The sequence below is a fragment of the Drosophila kikkawai genome, chromosome 2L (assembly GCF_030179895.1).
Source record: "Drosophila kikkawai strain 14028-0561.14 chromosome 2L, DkikHiC1v2, whole genome shotgun sequence".
Taxonomy (NCBI): Eukaryota; Metazoa; Arthropoda; class Insecta; order Diptera; family Drosophilidae; genus Drosophila; species Drosophila kikkawai.
In genome coordinates this window covers 2,018,225-2,034,630 of record NC_091728.1, presented here as the reverse complement: position 1 = coordinate 2,034,630, position 16,406 = coordinate 2,018,225, and the positions used below count along the sequence as shown (strand labels likewise).

At 34.8% G+C, this 16,406-nt stretch overlaps 5 protein-coding genes and 1 long non-coding RNA gene across 6 annotated transcripts; 3 read left to right on the top strand and 3 right to left on the bottom strand.

The window, feature by feature from the left end:
* Nucleotides 1–1,152: 1,152 nt before the first annotated feature.
* On the bottom strand, nt 1,153–3,938 carry Ugt36F1 (UDP-glycosyltransferase family 36 member F1). Its single transcript, XM_017173870.2, has 5 exons — nt 3,687–3,938; nt 3,019–3,401; nt 2,738–2,936; nt 1,507–1,961; nt 1,153–1,435 (listed from the first exon to the last, which is right to left on the bottom strand). Exons 1-5 carry the CDS (start codon nt 3,936–3,938, stop codon nt 1,153–1,155), a joined length of 1,572 nt encoding a protein of 523 aa, XP_017029359.2.
* Nucleotides 3,939–11,352: 7,414 nt separating this feature from the next.
* LOC108079552 (uncharacterized) lies at nt 11,353–11,792 on the bottom strand. Its single transcript, XM_017173889.3, has one exon. It carries the CDS (start codon nt 11,790–11,792, stop codon nt 11,547–11,549), a length of 246 nt encoding a protein of 81 aa, XP_017029378.1. The 3' UTR covers nt 11,353–11,546.
* Nucleotides 11,793–11,862: 70 nt separating this feature from the next.
* Nucleotides 11,863–12,659, bottom strand: LOC108079555 (uncharacterized). Its single transcript, XM_017173893.3, has 2 exons — nt 12,507–12,659; nt 11,863–11,999 (listed from the first exon to the last, which is right to left on the bottom strand). The coding sequence occupies exons 1-2, from the start codon at nt 12,548–12,550 to the stop codon at nt 11,897–11,899; spliced, it is 147 nt and encodes a 48-aa protein (XP_017029382.1). The 5' UTR covers nt 12,551–12,659; the 3' UTR covers nt 11,863–11,896.
* LOC108079551 (uncharacterized) lies at nt 12,570–12,989 on the top strand. Its single transcript, XR_011445915.1, has 2 exons — nt 12,570–12,664; nt 12,769–12,989. It is a non-coding gene; the product is annotated as an uncharacterized lncRNA (long non-coding RNA).
* Nucleotides 12,990–14,908: 1,919 nt separating this feature from the next.
* LOC108079554 (uncharacterized) lies at nt 14,909–15,641 on the top strand. The gene is made up of 2 exons (XM_017173892.3): nt 14,909–15,084; nt 15,502–15,641. Exons 1-2 carry the CDS (start codon nt 15,032–15,034, stop codon nt 15,599–15,601), a joined length of 153 nt encoding a protein of 50 aa, XP_017029381.1. The 5' UTR covers nt 14,909–15,031; the 3' UTR covers nt 15,602–15,641.
* A 65-nt stretch (nt 15,642–15,706) lies between these two features.
* Nucleotides 15,707–16,151, top strand: LOC108079553 (uncharacterized). Its single transcript, XM_017173891.2, has one exon. The coding sequence runs from the start codon at nt 15,707–15,709 to the stop codon at nt 15,908–15,910; it is 204 nt and encodes a 67-aa protein (XP_017029380.1). The 3' UTR covers nt 15,911–16,151.
* Nucleotides 16,152–16,406: the final 255 nt, after the last annotated feature.

Here is a 16,406-nt window from a genome sequence, read left to right as displayed (position 1 = left end):
TCAACAACATTGATTTCATTGATTGGAGTAAATTTTAATATTAAAAATTAAGATAAAAATAGTAAATATTATTTATAATTTACAATAAATAAATTTAAGTGGATTAAACCTGGAAACTACTTGTCTTTTAAGTGTTAAGTATTATATTATAATATATTATATTATACATAAGTTTTATTATACATAAGTTAAAATTAATTAAATGGTTTAACCTTGAAAACTAATTGACTTTTAAGTATATTAACGATGAAATTTTCTCTATTTAATTTGTTATTTTTAATACTTGTTTTATAATATATTTAATAAATTTCTTTATTTTATAGAGTATTCAAACTTTGTCTTATTGTTATTTTTCAATAATTAGAAATGACTTTGCTAATGATACGCTTGCTTAGCCGATAAAAAACATTTAAAAGTGAAAGCACTTCTCAGTATCGGTTTAAGTTTATTGAACTTATTGTTTGCCTCAGGTAACAGCAAGCCAAATGTTATATGTTTGCTTATAAAATGCATTAATTTTTATTATTGTCCAAGCCTTTGAAATTATTTAAATTAAATCCAGATGGAAGTTTCCTATGCACGAACAGTTCTTAAAAAAAACATCTTGTGTAGACATTTCGCGCGTAATCACTTAAAATCACGTTTCGTTGAATGTTATGAATACATATATATTAGGTCTATTCAGACACACGTATTTATGATTAATTTAAATGAATGTGTATTAAATAAATGTGTATTTGTAGAATATATGTAGATCTAAAGGGATTATCAAATGAAAGCTTGAAGGCTTGATAAGACTTTAGTAGAGCGTAATCTTCTGGAACAATTTGTTTTGAAATTCTTTTATAGAATATTTCATGTATTTCGTATTTTTCTACTAATAATTTATTTCCTAGGTTTCTATAAATAATTTAAAATATGTTGCTATGTAGAATAATACATGTTAATAATAACAAAAGGGTTCTTTTCTATTTTATTTCTATTTAAAATAATTATATAAATTATTACGTAAAACCCTCAAATCATTTACAACAGACTGAACCTGATAATTTGTTTGTTTCCCATTAATGATTCCTCATTAAGTCATTATCTCTCCAAATGAAAAGTGAAACTTGTTCTCCCCAAAGTTTATATTTTTTCAGTTTATTGTTTTTATTGCTGCTTTTGCTTTTTGCTTTTACCACTAAAAGCTACTCTTCCGACCAACCTGATCAGTTTCCAAAGACAGACTATAAACAGCAATAGAACTCCCAGCCAGAGCAGGAACACATCGATCGAATTGTAGGCGATCCAATTAATATGCCTGCCTCGGCTCTGGACAAGGGGAGCGCCGCCAGATTGGATTACATGCTCGATCCACCAGACGGCCAAGTCCAAGGGAGGCAAGGGACGCCGACGAAAGGCCTCTGTAGAACGGCGAACATTATCTGCAAAGCTGTAAATCAAAATTTATAAGATTAGATTTTCAATCACTCATTATTTCGCTTCACAAGAAACAAGACTCACTTTTTGTCGAGTATTACTCTCAGTCCTCTGGTTATGTGTTCTGTATCAAAGTCTTTGAAATCCACTATTACCCCAAAGCTTCGCTGCTCTACGGCACCTGCATTGAGGAACTGATCTCCATAGAAGGGCGTTATGAGCATGGGAACACCACAATGTACTGCCTCCGTGGTACCCAAGAGTCCTCCATGGGAGATGAAGGCCTTGACCTGGCTATGACACAACAAATCTCGCTGGGGCAGCCAGTCAAAGGTGTACAGATTGCTGGGTTTATCTTCTAGTTGAGAGGAATTATTATCAGTTTTCCAGCGCATTACAAAGTTGTATTCCTTTAGCTGGGAAATGCTTTGGAAAAGCGCTTTTCTTTTCAAAGCAGGGAGGGTGTTGGTATTGACCATGGAGCCCCAGCTGATGTAGATGATGCCATTGGGAGAGCTTTCTAAGAGGTCTAAAAGGTGCTGAAAAATATATATAATTATTGTGAAATTAATAAAAAATATTATTAGAAGAAATAAATATTAGAAATTTAATATTTTACTTAAACAAAAATATGAAAAATATGTTTGTTTTCATATATATAAGCCAAATGTTTTAAAACATAATATATATATTTCTTTTTGGGTTAAAAATAAACATTTCACCAATACTTTTCTTTGTCTTTCTACAAAACATTCTCTTAAATGTTGACCCACTTACTTAAATGCTTTAAAACATTTGCTAATCTTTTTACAAATTGAAAATATTTCCTGTTTTCTTATTTATACTTAAAACAAAATTAACGTAGGCTTATTTTTCAGTCTCTTGGCGAATGGTAAACATTTAAGCAGATCCATTATTTAATTTTTGATAATTGATAAGGCCTCATTTTATATGCACATATTTTATAAACACGATTTACACATGCTTTAATTTGGTCTAAAGTCTTCTTTGTGTCTGGTTTTAATGCCTGTGTTGACTGTTTTTATTTATTTATGATTTACATTTGCGGAGATTAGAGTTTGGTGAACCGCGTAGAGAAGATTAATAAAAGTAAATAAATATTAATGATGATTAATTTTGTTTAAGAAGATTGTAAAATTTTAAATCATATTTAATAAATAATTTAAAAACTCACTGTTTTAATTTTTACCTTATTTCAGCAAAGGAAATCATTAAAAAACAAATGTTTATCTTTTGATGCAAATCTTAATATAATATTTAATTTAATAATATTTATTTTCTTATTTTCACTCACCTTAGGCAGTGCCTTTTCCGGTCCCACCTGCAGACCTCCCACCTCCACCACATTCGGAGAATAAGGTCTTGGTCCCGTCAGCGCATAATGCTGATTGATCAGCATCAGACTTGTATTCTTCACGATCTCATGTATAGGCGGCAGTCCCTCTCCAAATCTCCGACTGATCAGGGCATCTGTGGCTGGTTCCGTAATCAAACTGTGTCAAGGCAAAACAAAAAAATCAACTGATAAGTTCTGAGTTTTCTAGGTCAAAAACAGAAGGTATCATAAATACCCACTGATAAAGCGTATTCACAACATGAAAGTGGAAGAAGTTATTCAACCGATCAATCAGACTCATTTCATCTGTGTAGGGCAGAAAGTTCATAGGCATTATGGGGTTAATCACTGGACTGCCCATTTTCTCGTAATGCCAGGGCATAATGGCACAGCTACTCAAAGCGATCACAGGTGCTTTTAGAAGGTGAGCCAAAGCCGCCATGCAATCGTTGACAAAATGTTCGAGGATAATGACATCGTAGCGGATTGGAGACTCCAGGATTTGGACAATCAAAGGGGATTTAAAGGCCACCTCACAGGACTTCAAGGCCCAATCGTTGATCATAAAAAAGGTGGGTATCTTGAAGGGTAGTCCCAAAGGCTTCCATTCCGTTTCAAAGACCTGAAAAGGTTGTAACAATTAATTAAAAACTCTGCAAAAGCCTTTCAAATTAAATTCCAATTTTTATTCACACTTTTAGCTAACAATTTTGATCTTGCCTGCCTTTCTAGTTTAGTTTATTAGCCACGCTTTGGCTTAGTTGATTATATAGATTTAGCTCTGCCACTCAAGCTAACAAGTAATTTTCGTTTAAAGCTCGTTTCATTTTCAATCTAGAATATTTTTAGAACTAAAAGCAAGGCTAAAACGTTTCTAAATTTAATTTTAATAATATCTTTTACCCACCTTTAAGTCCACCATGTCTGTGAGCAGGGGCATTCCCTGGAACACATAATCCGTATAGTTGGCCACCGGTTTTTCCAGCGGAAAATAGCTATACATGCTGATGTTGTGACCCCTTTCGGCCAAGGCCAAGAACATGGGCCTAAAGAAGTCAAAGTGACTTTTGCCGGGATGCTGGAACAGGCCAAGAATCTGGGCGGCTTCCGATTTGAGGGCACAGAAGGTGAGCAAAAATACAGGTAGCAGTAGCTGCATTTTAACTGCAAGTTGATTTTTTGTTTATTAATTTGTACATAATTTAAGGTTTCTTAGAAAATATTGTTCCTAATTAGTGGAAATGAGAGATCTCTACAGCTCTACAGATATTTCTTGGAGTTAAAACCCCACTAGATGGGAGTCTAAAATTTAAGTTAATTTAATTTAAATCACTAAAATCACTTTACAATATATAAAACTAACCCCCTGCATGGTCTCTCTTCCAAGAAGCCTTACAAAAGATCAAAGTTTATTTTAAAAGCAAAGACAAAAGGTTGCTGTTGGTCAGCTTTTGTCTGTTTCAGATACTTTTTTTGTATCTGCATCTCTGCTTGGCTGCACTTGAGACTTAAACGTTTGTATCTTTGTATCTTTGCAACTATTCTATGCTAAAATCGTGACCGGAATTTGACTGGCAATTGTCTTTTTGGACAAGACCTTTAGGCGACGACGGCTTTTCTCAAACGTTTCGTACGAAGCTGTGACCATTAAGAGGTGTCCACCCAAAATATTTTAATTATGGGTTGAGGTTTGCAGAATTTAATTTGCATTTCGGAGTGTTTTTTCGAATGGTTACGTTCTTTGTTCGTGAAAATTGATTGGTTTCGATGGAAACGAAAAAACCATAAATTAAAAAAAAAATTGTTGTAGCTATGGAAATTTAAAAATTTTAAGAGAGGCATGTTTTTAAATTCATATCATATAATTTAAAACAGAATTTAATGATCATTTTTTCACTACCATGTGAAGTTTGCTTTATAACATTTTTTTTATAATTTTCCACACATTTGCCTTTGTTCTATTACAACCATTTTTCACACCTTTTCCTCTAATTAACATTTTATTGAATTTGCATTTTTCTAGATTTACGATGACTTGATTAATTTGTTTCCTTTCCTTCGTTACCTTCTTAGATTTCCTTATAAATTAAGAATGCAACTTGTCACAGCCACGATCGTCGATCGACTGAAAAGCCAAGGCAAAAGCCGACTTAACTGCAACTGGAAACTGCCCTGTTGTTGCATTTTTCTTAACGTACCGAGTTTTCCGATATATGTGTGTACTTACCTATACTTAACCCAAAACGATCCGACACACACTCCAACCTCTGCCAGTCATGAGCAATTTGCGGTAGGCCATTAGATTGCTAAATCCAAGTTTGTGGATGCCAAGGGTTTCTGTGGGTTAATATACCTTAAAAAAGAGGGGGATCGGGTGAGGAATATGCAGATTACATAATCCTTTGTAGCAAATTCTAATAGGTGAAAACAATGGGAGAATGTTCAATAGATTTATTACGTGATTTTTATAGATGAGTAAATGAGTAACTTCTAGCGAGTTTTCACTGGGCGGAGGTGCAGACCGGTTTTTAATCCACGATTTAAATATTTATATAATGTATTCTAATATTTTGATTTTATGTGCCAATAATTAGCAATTAAAATATTAAGAGGATTATAGTGTCATTTTTGCAAACAAATTTTATTTAAAAACTGTCAAAAATGATTTAAATAAATAGTTTTTTCTTACTTTATTACTGTTTAAATTATTTTACATAAGATTAGAGTGCCTTTTTGTTTAAATAATATATTTTTTTAATTTTCTGTCACTTATACTTATTAATTAATTAAGAAAAGAAAGAGTATTTCAGGCTTTGCGGAGCCTTACAGAAGATTTAAGGTAAGAAAACACTTTAAATTATTTCAAATAAGTATTTTTCTATTTACTAAATATTTTAAAACACAAAAAACTGCATTTTTCGTTGAAGTTCAAGGCAAATTTTGTGTATTTATTTTCTACATTTACTTTACATTTTTCACTACCATATATCTTTGACATATCTGTAGAATAGAGAGTAGAATTCATAAAGATACATGTTTTCCCTAGTATACTTTCAGAGGTTCCGCTTACACTGCAGGCAGTAAATATTAGGCATACACCTTAAAATAAATTTTAAATAAAGTTTAAGCTATAAAAAAATAAAAATAAATTAAATATTAAAAACACATAGTTTATTACAAACGAAAAACTTACAACTAAAATTATTAAAATTAAATTAGAGCTATTAAATATTTCAAGAACCAAAAATAACTCCTTAAAAGTTAACAAGACTTCATATTACCCTATTTATAATTCATTTCCCAACTTCTTAATGCTCTCTAAATTACAGAGAAACCTTCTGTTGATAACAGGCAGCATCGTAATATACTTTCCGGACCAAATCTTGAAACTCCCAGAGTCGTCAGAGATTCGACATGCTCTAATTTTCCCGGGTCAGAGCTCGTCACTCGTCCCTCGACCCGCGCCGAGTTTTGCTAATTAAAATTCACTTTGACAATAACCGTAATTTCCGAGATACTAATTTCAAAATGTTGCACCCATATAAAATATATATATATCTGTGAGTGTCGTTAAAATTTAGGGAAAATAATAAGCAAAAATTTTCACGTCTCGCCTAATTAGCGCCCTCAGAGAAGTCACAACAAAAACAAAAGCAACTGGACGCTGTCAACAGCTGCAAGGGGGTGGCAAGGAGGTGGCAAGGGGGTGGCAAGGGGGTGACTTTTCCCAGGACTTTTCTTGGGCTTCCCCTTGCCTTCCTTTTTAATATTGGCGTCACGTCATTAAAACTGTGACTTAAAGTGTAAGAGAAGTGCTAGAATTTACGACAGATTATCAGAATCAAGTGGCGGAGGGAAGCTCGCAATTTTTCCGGCATCCGTAGAACTTTTCCTCAAGGTGTTGCCAACGAAATCGATAAGAATCTCGGGGTGCTTGGGGTATCAATTTATTTTAACGTCCTGACACTTAAGACCTCTCCCTCTGCCATTTATTTTGGCAATAAAATGGAATTTAAAATGATGGGAAATCTTATTGAAAAATTCAAAGATAAGAAAGGGTTGTGTGTGTGTGTGGTGTCCACACGTGTCCATTTTCCGCATTTTCGCCATTTTCCAGTCATTTACATTTAATAGAAGCGCATGAAATGATAAGCCATGCCAGGGTGTGTAAGGTGTGTGTGTGAAATTTATAACAAATCAATAAAATGACAATAGGTGCAAACTTTATCGGCGAGAAAAGAGGGCGGACCCCGAACGCCGTTCCATTCACACTTTCTGAATTAAATCGGAATTTTTGAAGGGAGAGGGTGAAACTTTTCGATAAACAATTTCTCGCACGGAAGTGCAATTTTGAAGTGAAGTAGATCCCGTGTATATCCTGTATATATGTGTATTTCCCTGTCCGTAAAATGCGGAAATTATACCAAGAAAGTTTCTAATACATTTGTTACCGCCAATCAATCGTGATTCCCCTTTTTCTAAAGGCTTCAGGGATTCCTTTGGTTATCCTTTGGGGAAAAACTTGGCCGTCAGATAGTTGATTGTGGAAAAGTTAAGGAAAGTTTTGGTATTCTGAAGAGATTAAGGCAGGGGGGAATATCTTTTTGATTATTTAAGAGGATTTTATTCTTTAAGAAATTATTTAAAAGTAAAATTTAAAAAATTTTAAATATTTTTTGAAGAATTTATAGGGTCGAGAATGACTTAAATTTAATTTTAATTAATTTAATTTTAAAAATTAACTAATATTTTTCACGGTTTTAGAAATCCCATTTAAATTGGGAAAAGAAAGCTACCCAGGGAAGTCCCATTGATAAACATCTCCTCAATGATTAAGTAATACCACCCAAAACCTAAAAAATAATGTTAATTTCTGCCATATCTAATCAGCTTTTAAAGTTCCATAATCGAATGTCTAATCGTCTTAATCTTTATATATCTTTATCACCTGCGGTTAAGACTAATCAACTCTTTAAGCACTTAACCATATCAGGGGAAGAAAGTATCTCACAAATTTCAACGCACAATTTTAAGAAAAAGTATCTCACGCACAAATTGAAGGCGTGAACATATTGCATGCCTGCTTGTCTTCTCATCACCTCAAGTTTCCAGACATTTTCCTGCCCAGATTTTACCTCCCCAGGCTTATGCTCCACCTTACCTACAGGTGTCTTTAATTGACAGGTTAAACTATTTATGGCCACGTCACGTGATCTATAAACGTGACGCCAAGGGAAGACAACACAACCCCCAGTCCTCGCTCCATTTTACCTGGGATTTCTAAGCCGATTTCCTAGACATTTTCAAGTAAGACGCTGCTAGTCTTCGTGTGTGCCGTCGAAATAAATCGATTAACAAACAAAGTTGGAGCACCCAAATGTAGCTGTGTGTTGTAGCTATTTCCGTGACAGTAATCAATTTATTTTTGGCAGTGCGCCGATTGCGTTTCCGCTCCCAGAACATGGACGAGCCTGAAAGTCTGTATCCTCAGCCCTTCTCCTGCTCCGCGAATTTGCCAATATCCCTCTTTTCAGGGGGGAATGGGAACTCTCGTTCTTTCTCTTGTCTGCGCGAACTGGAAAACATTTCATTTCGTTTTGGCTTTTGGCACAGCGATTTCCGCACAAATGTCGATAAATCATCAGAAACGAAATAGTCAGAGAAAGTTGAGAGGGAGGGAAGGGAGAGGGGAGTTGCACTGGGGGAAATTGTTGGGTTTTAAGCAGGAGATGTAGGTAAATTATAAGCAAAATTTTAGAGAAAGTAAGGTCACATTTTTTTATATTAGTTTTCTATTTAATTTTAATTATACAATTTCTAAATATTTATCTTAATATTTATAACTATTATATTTTTAATTACCCCATTCCTTAAACAAATTTTAAAAAATTTAAAAATGCAGTGTCATAACGCCATAACCATGTAGTATAAACTTTTTCCAGTAAAAAATAAAAAAACCTGTTAATTTGGAATATAAAAATATGACAAAAGCTTTTAATAACTTTTAAGAGTAATCTTAGATTTATTTTATCCAAAAATATATCCTTAAAAATATTTTTCACTGTATTTACAAGAAAGAAAAGTAAGATTAAACCTTTCTTGCTGTTGGCGTGATAGATAAGTTGACAGCTCCATTGAAGGGTTATCGTGGTGGCCTGTCTCTTAATCAATCTTCCTCCATCGCCTTCGCTCCATTCAGGCTTCATCTTCGTGGCAATTAATTAATTTGCAAAGAAAGCCAAGGACACGTGACCAGGATATGCCATATTACAAAAGGAGAATGGGTGCAAGAAACTAACATATTTTGTTTAAAAAAATTATTAAGAACAAGAGAGAGAGGGAGAGAGAGGAGGGGAGGGATGTTCCGTCCATTTGAGGAAGCAGCAGGACTTCCTCTTAAGGGTCAAGTGCTGGAATTGATGTTTCGTTTATGATTTATCGTCACTTACTGCCGCGTCATGGACAATCATCCTGGCTCCCAGTACTCCCTCTCCTCCAGCCTAATGGTCGACATATTGCAAAAACAGAAAACAAAAACTAAATTAGACATAAAAGGGGGTGGCAATACACACACACACATTCCCACTAGGTCGTTTCAGATAGGTCGTCATGCTGTCATAATCATCACAAGACACAGCATCCATCCATCGAGCATTTTGCAACGCCCCCTTAGATCCCACATTGCTCCCTTATCCTTTGGCATTTTACTGATGTAATAACCATGTTTTCAGCTTGTAATGCGGCAGGGCAACACAACTGTGTGTGTAGCAGGGGTGTCTCCCAGTCCCAGTCAAGGTTTCCTTAAGGGTGAACCGGGTTTCGGTCGGTTGCCCTTTGTTCTGGGCGCTACTTTTGAATTGTTTTTGAAGTTAAATGTGTGATAATTTAATGACTGTCGTCGTCGTCGCATCGCTTACAGGACAACATCTCCCACATTCTGGCTCTGGCAAAGCCACCCCCCTAAAGTCTTGTATAATAACTCAATCCCGCTCTGAAGTGTGCTCACTCGCTGAACGCTTAATTTAGTGGAATAATAAAAATGTTTTTGGGGCATAAAATCTGTGTGTGGTTGTGGACTGCCGATGATTTGTGCTGTTTCGATGTAACAGATTGTCTTTTAATGGCTGGAATCAGCCAAGTGTGCCCTGATCTCCCGGAAGGGGGGTTGTAGAGTGGGAAATTATGGATTTGTGATGAATCTCGGGAGCTATTGGCTTCCCCCTGGCAACAGCTTTTGGATAAACGTCATCGTTTGATAACTATTTTACCAGATTAACTAGTTCGTCGTCAGCTGATCTTTCCCCAGATGTTTAAGAAAACAAGTTTTCTGTTTACCTTTAGACATTTGCATACTAGTTCAGGTATTTAGCATAGAGAACTTGGAGTGCTTATCGATCGCATTTCTTCTAGCACAGGTGGGGGATTTTGTCTTGATTTTCCAAGGGATGAGTTTCTTTTGTACAGTTAATTAAGTCATTTTGAATTAGTCGTGTTTCCTTAACATTTTGAAAAGATTTTTAGATTGCGGAAATTGAGTTAAGATGTTATGATGTTGTGTTTTTAGCTAAATAAATAGGGAAAGTTTGCAAAGCATGGGTTTTCTAGCTTTAGTTTGATATTCTTTTTAAAAAAAGAAATACTGAAGTCCATTAACAGTAAGTTAAGCAATGTAAAAACTTGAAAATCAACTTGTTACATAGCTAAGTACACTTAAAAAAATAAATACATTTTTAATATAACGTAGGAAATAAATAAAGAAAACCTAAAAATATGATTTTGATAGAAGAAAATTAAAATAAAAAGAAAACCAAATAATTCGAGGGGAAGAAAAATAAAAAAAGGATATTTTAGGGTTTTTTTTATGTAGAACAAAATTTTAAAATAATTGTAAAATGTGTATTTGTGGTTTTCATTATTTCATTTTCCTTGGAAAACCATTTTTGAAGTCTCTTTAAAAGGGTTTTAAAAAATATTTAAGTCGTTTTTGGTCTTATTTACTATATTTTACTTGGTATATATTTTTAAGCCTAAATAAAATTTTTTACTGTAATTATGTACCTCCTCTTATACATATTTTAAGTTTATTTATATAAATTTAGCATAATTTCAAAGCCGTTAGGCAATTTAACTAAACAAAACTTGACCCAGTGACTGATATTTTTATTAACAAAACTTCCGGCTTAGAAAAAATCTCTCAAGTTCATTAAACAGCTTTTGCTGTGTTCTAAATTTCTCTTCAAGATAAATATTATTTTCTTCTTATTCCCTACACCTATGAAACGCACTGTCCTCTGTCTTTTTTTGTTCACCTGCAGCGCCTGAAGAAAGAGAAGCCAAACCCGAAAAAGCTAACAAAGATTTATGCAAATCCCAACGCTTGCGAATGTTTAAGCTTTTTGATTTCGTGGCTAATGTGAAAATATGGCGGTGGAAAAAAACCGAATATGAAATGTGCAAAAATCACACACTCTGGCACACTCGCACACCCACACTCACCCACAATTTGCATATGACAAAGTGAGGCAGACAGCCGCAAACAATGAAAAATGAAGGCGAGAATGCGAATCGCAGGCTTAGGCCTCTGGGGTTACATTTAATTTGGCAACAAAATATTAAAAAGCACGTGACGCAGGCGATTTATGAAACTCGATTAATTTGCTCAGATTTGTTGTAAATTAATTTATATGCATTATTTATTGCTTGTATTTATTGCATTTAAATTTATTTATATTTTGTGACAAATAATCAGGATTTTTTAACCATTTTCCTAGCAGAAATGCAGGTTATTGAACTGCTCCCGATTGTTGGCCACCATCTGGTTGTATTTGAAGGCTGTTGACTGTGGGTAGCCGGAACTGGACTGTACCGTCAGCCTGTTATTATTGTTCCGGAGGAAGCTATCCGCCGGACTGCTGGACACGGCATACTTGCCGCCCAAACCCTCCACGGGCCGCATGGGGCTCAGGTGCTTGGCCGGTATGGCCTTGCTGGGAGTGCGCGTTTGATGGACCATTTTGCTTCTCAAGAATATTTGTAGTATATGACTTTTTTAAAGTATTTCTTTCGAGTTTTCTTTCAAAATCAGGAGCTTGTAGCTTTTAGTGGGGTCGCGGTGGTTCAGGGCACACTGGAGAGACGGGTGAGCACGGAGAATTCCAGACAATTGCCGCAGTTGCTAGTGCGGGAGCCGCCTTTCTTAGAAGACAGATGTTTAGAGAGACTGGAAAAACAAAGGGAAAATACATTTTTAATTTGTTTTAAATACAAGAAAATTTTGAAAATATTTTATTTATTTAAAAATAAAAAACTTTATGCTAAGTAATAAACAAATATCTAAAATTGTATTTATTTATTTGTAAATTTTATAAAAATCTTGGCAGAAAGTTGCCCAAATAAAAATCTAGGGACTTGAAATCTCTCTTTAAAAATTCTAAAAAAATTTAGAAAATATTTTTTTGAGCTTTTAGTGAAGTAAAAAATTAGTGTTTTGAATTTTTTCATTAAAAACAATTGTTCAAAGTTTAATATTAATATTTTTGTTTAGTTTTGAGCTTTAAGAAAATTATATAAAAATATTTATCACGAAATAAATATATTTTTTTATCAAAGGAACTATTTTTTTTTAATTTTTTAATCATAGCATAAACCTTTTTATATCTTAATTAAGAAATATCATAAATATTTCTTTAATAAAAATCCCCTTCGTTAAAGTTTCTCCCAAACTCACCTTAAATTATTGAGCAGCTTGGCTTTGGTGTCCGGTGTCTTCATTGACACATTTGTTTTTACACTTTGGGGAAAATATTTTTAAAAAATCACTGGATTTTTGGATGGCTAACGACTGCGTTGGCTGTAGACTTTAGTCTGTTCGATATCGAGCTGCGGGTGAGGCTTTTATAGGCAAAAATCTCCAGCGATTTGGACTGATCTCATCACGAGCTCAAAGCGTGCTCAGTTTAAACTAGTTTCTTTTTTTTTATTTTTTAAAGACTTTTTGTTGTTGCTATGCTTTTTTGGGCTGACTATGATGCGAAATCGCCGGCGCAGACATGTGCCAAATTTCTTGTTTACGCCACCGTTTCGATGCGGTGCGTCAATGGAAGCGGGTTTGCCACGCGGTCCTCGGAGTAAACATGGTGAGTAGTAAACAAAGGAAACCCCAAAACGCAAACCGAAAAACCAAACACCAAAAACAAATAAACAAACAAATTAGCCAAGGGGATTTTTCAGGTATCCTTTTGGAACATTCAACTCGAAGCCTTTTGGGCCAAGTGTTTGGCCCGAAAGACACCACACTTTATATACACTTTTTGGTAGCTGGAATTTTAACCTGTCTGTATAAATATCTATTTGCTTTTTACTTTCTTTTTGCTGTCTGGGCCACGTTTTTTAATTATTAAGCCATGTGTCTGGCGCATTTGCATAATGCAATCCAAACGGAATTTTTTTTGGCAGACACTCGAAATATATAACATTGACATTTAAAACAATCTTCGAGATAGACGTTCAAAGTACAAAAATTATATATTTGTTGGGATTATTTGAAACGGGTTTTTTTTTCGGGGGGAATTATCTATTGTCACGAAAAGGGAGTGAAGTTTGAGAGGCGAAGATCCTTGCCATGTCATTAAACCTATTAAATTAATGTCTAATTTGAACTTGTTTTTGTTTACTAAAGGGAGTACATGTCTGGAATATAGAGACCTAGCTAGTTTGACTATATTCGGGAATTAAAATGGGTTTTTTAAATATCATTGAACTCGGAGAAATAGTTTAGCAGTGAATAATATGAACTTGCAAACAGATTGTTAGCTTTATTTTAACAAATTTATCACATTTGTTGATATTTTTCCTTACTTTCCCTTCTCCCAACCCTTAGTACTAGATTCTAGCATAATATTTCCAACAGATCAGACATCTATATATCTATAAACAGCAGATTAAAATACTATAAACCGGCGCCAGCTTTCAAGTTGTTTTCTCGCTTAAAAAAAAAAATTGGCTGATGCAATGCAGCCAAGACTTTTCATCAGCCATCGTTTTATGCATAATTTTTATATATCCATAGTCGTCTCTGGCGATCTACATATTCATATATACCTGGATATACGAAAACATTGTTATGTTACATCGAGTACCAGGCATATAAAATATCTTTTGGCTGGGGAAAATCTAGGGATTTTTGGGGGAATATTTGGAATTTAGATGACGTGTCAAAAAAACTGCCGGCCGGCAACTGTCTCCGATTTTTGGAATCATGATGATCAAGATAATGTTTGCAGATCTAAGAGAGTGAGAGAGAGACAAAGGTGAACACTACGTGAGACATAGCAGATATGGTTTTTGGGGGTGATTTTTTAATACCCTTTAAGTTTTGAGGATAGTCTATCGGTTTGATGTAGAAAATCATAGCAAAAACTGGGGGATTACAGGGTCACTTTTTAAGGATATTTGTTGACCTTTAACTATGGAGTAGAATATTTTATTTATGATATCTATTAAATGAAAATTCCTCTCTATGAATATTAAATTTCGAGTTTAAGTCTCAGCTCAAGAAACTAAAAAAGTGCATGAATTAATTGCATAAAAATGAGAGAGACTACCTACCACTTCGGCATGAAAGTTGTAACTTTTTTAGGACCAAAGGTCACAAGTTTTTAGAAACAATTTTTAATTTTATTAAAGATATTAGAGAGTCCACTTCTTACTCCAAGAATGTAATAAATTAGTTTATATTTTTTAACATTTTCCTTATATTCCACAGTATCAAAAACTCGACTCCCAGCCCCTCCTTCGTCTTATTTGCAAAGGTTTCGCTGATAAAACCAGTTGCTCCGATAGCTCTAATTTGCATTGTCGTCGGCTTGAAACGGGTTCGCCTCAGACGGAGTCGGAGACTGAGGTCACCCCACCGGGGCTGGGCGCGGTGCCGGTGCGAGGGAGGGTTCACATCGCGGTGCCTTGGTATGATATGGATTTGGAAGTCGGAACAGCCTGCAGCTGGCACTGCGTTACTTGATCGTAGAACGATGACGCAGTTCCTCCGCCAGGCAGGCATTGCACTCGGTTCAGATCGGATCGAAGCTGATGAGATGATCGGAATACGGGGTATTTAAACCAGGTGCTGTGTCCGCTGGAGGGCCAGTAGAAAGTCCAGAGCAGAGCAGAGCAGTCAGTACCTGGGAGCGTGAGCTGTGAAATTTCCTTTCTTTTCCTATCACCAATGCGCTAGTTGCAAAACTTTGTGTGTCAATGCCAAAAATTAGCAACACGGATTCCAAACAGAAATTGTTGAAGCAGTCAAGGTGGGTGGACGATTTTTAAAAAAATTTTTTTAAGCCTAAACAAATCAATTATAGTGATAAAAAAGCAAAGAAAACATATTTTTGTGCTATTTTTGTCTTAGAAAATGTTATTCTTAATAAAATAATTCCTAGAAAAAGTTTTAAAATAGTTTAGCTTATCTAAAATATTTTAAATTATTAAAAAAATAAATCTTTAATGTTTTGTTTACTAAAAACATTGCTCACGAGTACTTAACGTGCAATAAAAACAGGTTTTTTGCAAGACCTTTGAGTTTCATTTGCTAATTTCAAATTAATTTTAATTAACTTAGCGCTTTTTTAAATTTCTATTTATAAAAATATTATATTAAATATTTTTTAATTAACTAAAAGTTATAAAATATATTTATTCATGTATATTTTCCCTTTACTCCACAGATTGGGCAAAAGTCTGTCATCGAAAAAAGGATCCCGCACGGGAAATTCGGCCAACAATAAGGAACTTAAAGTACTGACCCTGCTGCAGACTGTACCGTGAACTTTGAACTCTCTACGCAAGGCATTTGGAAGCGCGCAGCTTTTGAGTAATTGGAACAAAATTAATTCACCCAATCAAAAACAAGAAACTCCAACCAACGCAAAAATGGTCTATACCGAACGCAATGAGAAGTGCCTGAGCAGCTCGTCCAAGGACAAGCCAACTTCTAAGGACTACAACCGCTCCAAGTCCGGATCCTCTGGTTCAGCAACCGCTTGGAGTGGTCAGGCCTCTAATGCCGAGAAATGGAAGTACAACAATATGGTCCAGGATGATCGGGAAAAGTTCAATGGAATGCATTTCTCTTAGATCAGAGGAATACATATCCTGTTGAAGGAAGGATAACTGGGACCGGGGGAGCTGCTTGTTTGTTATTGTTACTTCTATAAGTTGGGCTTAGCTGGGTTTCGCTTTAAATTAGTTCTGTAAGAGTTTTGTTTATATGGATTTAAGTATTGCTATGTGATACAGAGAAGAAAAAACCAACAAAATTAACACTTCAATTGGTTTAAAAAAAAAAAATTAAATCATTAAGAGATGCGCAAAGAAATGTGATGAGAATTTTATTTGTATACCCTTGAAGGGTATTATAATTTCAGTCAACGCAGTGAAGGAGATTCTTGATATTCTTGATCAGCATCACTGGCCTAGTCGATCTAGCCATGTCCGTTTGTCCATAAGCAACCTTAAGAGCTCTTAAAAATCCCCCAAAAATTTCTAAATAATTTCCTAAACAATACTTTCCTCATTCCCAATCACCTATCAATATATTCCCTTGCCATTTGACATTGCCACTTGACTTGAC